General features: G+C 36.1%; 1 protein-coding gene across 4 annotated transcripts in view; it reads right to left on the bottom strand.

Annotated features, from left to right (window-relative positions):
* Positions 1–967, bottom strand: part of STAG2 (stromal antigen 2) — a 95,868-nt gene extending 94,901 nt beyond the window's left edge. For all 4 annotated transcript variants that reach the window (XM_015571961.1, XM_015571963.1, XM_006776029.2 and 1 more), the window contains exon 1: positions 830–967. In XM_015571961.1, coding sequence (XP_015427447.1) covers positions 830–873 — 44 coding nt within the window. In that variant the 5' untranslated portion in view covers positions 874–967. The remainder of the gene's footprint in view (positions 1–829) is intronic.
* Positions 968–973: the final 6 nt, after the last annotated feature.

The raw sequence follows: 973 nt of genomic DNA, 5'->3' as shown, positions 1-973 counted from the left end.
GACTGCCCATCTGCTCGCTGCTCCTTAGCAATGCCTTGGAGGTGGGAGAGGCTCCTGCCACCGCCGCTGCACTCGCCCAGCTTCTGGCTGAGCAGTGCTCCTGCGTCGAGCATCTGCCCCCTGGTGGTCAGTGTGCATCATAGCATCCGGTTGTTCCACTGTTAAGTTGATTTGCATATTACCCTTTTATTATATAGGATGGTATAGTATATGTATGTGCAAAGTTAAAGGGATCCACAAGCACTTTCACTTTCGGTAGTTCTAATTCTTTCCAACATCATCAAAAATTAGAATAAAAGTTGAACATGGACTATAGGCAGCGTTTAAGACAAAAGTAAAGAAGCCACTTCATGCATCAATAAGCATGTAATTATTTCTGCAAAAATATGGAGCATGTCCCACTCTCCTAGATTTATTTGTTTTAGTGTATCATCATTTGATCTCATAGTAGAAAGATGACATTACATCCTAAGTACTACTGCATGATAAATAGTCCTTTCTGAGAACACGTAACTTTTTAAGAATTTCATGACACTCCCTCAAAACAACTGCTATTATAAAACCAAGTGTGGATTCAACTGCACAGCAAAAATAATAAATTGTGCAGTATCTAAATTTTAAAAATAAGTGTAAAATGTAGTACAAAAAGCTCGGAATAATTACTGTTTCAGAGTCCAATGAGTATTAATATAAACTGTTTCAAAGTATACATACTTATGCTGTATCTTATGTATTAGATCTTCTCAAGCAGAAGTAATTTTAAGTGAAATTAGTACATTTCCTATTTTGTGGAAAAACAAGTATATAAAAATCATTGTAATATACTTACTGTAGTAGATTAAAATCAGTTGGTATTTCTGGAGCTGCTATCATTTCTTTATCATCTTCTGGAACGCCCCAATGTCAGAAATATATTCATATATTTACGTGGGTAAAAATGATGGCTCGCTTCCTTCTTCTAAGACAGACAATT

This window comes from Myotis davidii, unplaced genomic scaffold (assembly GCF_000327345.1).
Source record: "Myotis davidii unplaced genomic scaffold, ASM32734v1 scaffold569, whole genome shotgun sequence".
Lineage (NCBI taxonomy): Eukaryota > Metazoa > Chordata > Mammalia > Chiroptera > Vespertilionidae > Myotis > Myotis davidii.
This window is presented reverse-complemented; position numbering and strand designations above follow the sequence as displayed.